At 50.8% G+C, this 1,356-nt stretch overlaps 1 protein-coding gene across 1 annotated transcript; it reads right to left on the bottom strand.

The window, feature by feature from the left end:
* Window positions 1-227: 227 nt before the first annotated feature.
* PHALS_08670 (FOG: Transposon-encoded proteins with TYA, reverse transcriptase, integrase domains in various combinations) lies at window positions 228-1,031 on the bottom strand (the record flags this gene model as incomplete). The annotated part of the gene is made up of 1 exon (XM_024724062.1): window positions 228-1,031. The coding sequence occupies one exon, from the start codon at window positions 1,029-1,031 to the stop codon at window positions 228-230; it is 804 nt and encodes a 267-aa protein (XP_024574976.1).
* Between the last annotated feature and the right edge of the window lie 325 nt (window positions 1,032-1,356).

Below are 1,356 nucleotides of genomic sequence, written 5' to 3'. Positions count from 1 at the left end.
GGCCAGATGACACTCTGGGGCATCTTCAATATCAAGTGTGATCAGCTTACCACGTTTGACATTCCCTTTGCCATTGCTGATGACGCCGAAAACAAAGCTCCGTGTGAGCTCTGGAACATGTAACGTGTTCTCAAGTCGGGCGGCGAACACGCGCTTACCTACACGCATATTGAGTGCAACTGTACCTCTTCTAACAACGACCATCTTGATCCCGGCTTTGGCGACCGTTATGTACATTGGCGCACTACGATGTTCAAAGTCGACAAACATATCGCGTGCACCGCACATATGGGTGGATGCTCCGCTATCCAAAACCCAATTTGTAACTGTAACGTTTGGGCTGGAATTGTTTGTTGCCATGTTGGCGCAGTGGGTTGTGGATCCCGTGTCAGCGCAAGTTGCTTGGGTTCAAGTCCCATCAAAGCCGCTCTCACTAACCAGCGCACAGAACGCAATATGGGACTCGTCTTTTGTTTGAAGCCTTTTCGACAATTGCGCTGGTAGTGTCCGACACTACCACATCTCCAGCACACGCCTTTTTTCTTTACTTTGTTTTTTTTCTTGGCAAGGCCGGCCAGTATCGCAGTGCGCTCCTCCTTGATGCCCAGCTCGTGTTGACGCGCTTCCTCCGCGAACACTCGATTAACGATGTCTGGAAAAATGAACTTGTCCGCCGACATACGGTACGCCTCCATAAGACCGTCGTACGAACTTGGTAGACTGCGCAGCAATGCAGCACAAAAATGTTCTTGGGCGACAGCGCACCCCGCGCTGTCCAGGTGTATCAGCAAGGCCTCGAGGTTACCGACGTGCACCTCCATCGAGTCACCACCATAAGTAAACGTGGCATATTTTTCTCTGAGCCACAGGCGATTCGCCACATCTTGGCCTTCATGAATGCGTCGTAGCATCATCCACACTTCAGCTGCGCTGCCGGCGCTGATTACGTGCTGAAGCTGTTTGTCGGCCAGGTTGAGCACAATCGCCGCATGCGCTTGTTGCTGATTAACGTCGTCGATGGCAGCGTGCATGCCATCGACGAAACCTCATAATCCTCGTGACAAGAGGTACATCTGCATCTTGTATGCCCATAAACGGTAGCTGGTGCCGTCAAAACGGGCAGGCTTAGTGAAGTCTTCGCTGTTTGGGCTCATAACCTAAAGAATATAAGAAGGGCAGAGGTAGAAGTGATGTGTGCTTGTGTGTGCAAATGTAGAAGTGAGTGTATTAATGTTAGACGCAATTGTGTGAGCCCACGCGCAACTGCCTTGCGGGCCACACAGAATACTAGACCTAAGTTTAAAGCTACCAACCCATCCTAAGGTATGTGGAACACTGTAACTCAGCCTTTGCGCA

Source organism: Plasmopara halstedii (genome assembly GCF_900000015.1).
Source record: "Plasmopara halstedii genome assembly, contig: Scaffold_323, whole genome shotgun sequence".
Lineage (NCBI taxonomy): Eukaryota > Oomycota > Peronosporomycetes > Peronosporales > Peronosporaceae > Plasmopara > Plasmopara halstedii.
Note: the sequence above shows the minus strand (reverse complement) of the source record. Positions and strands in the feature narration are given on the sequence as shown.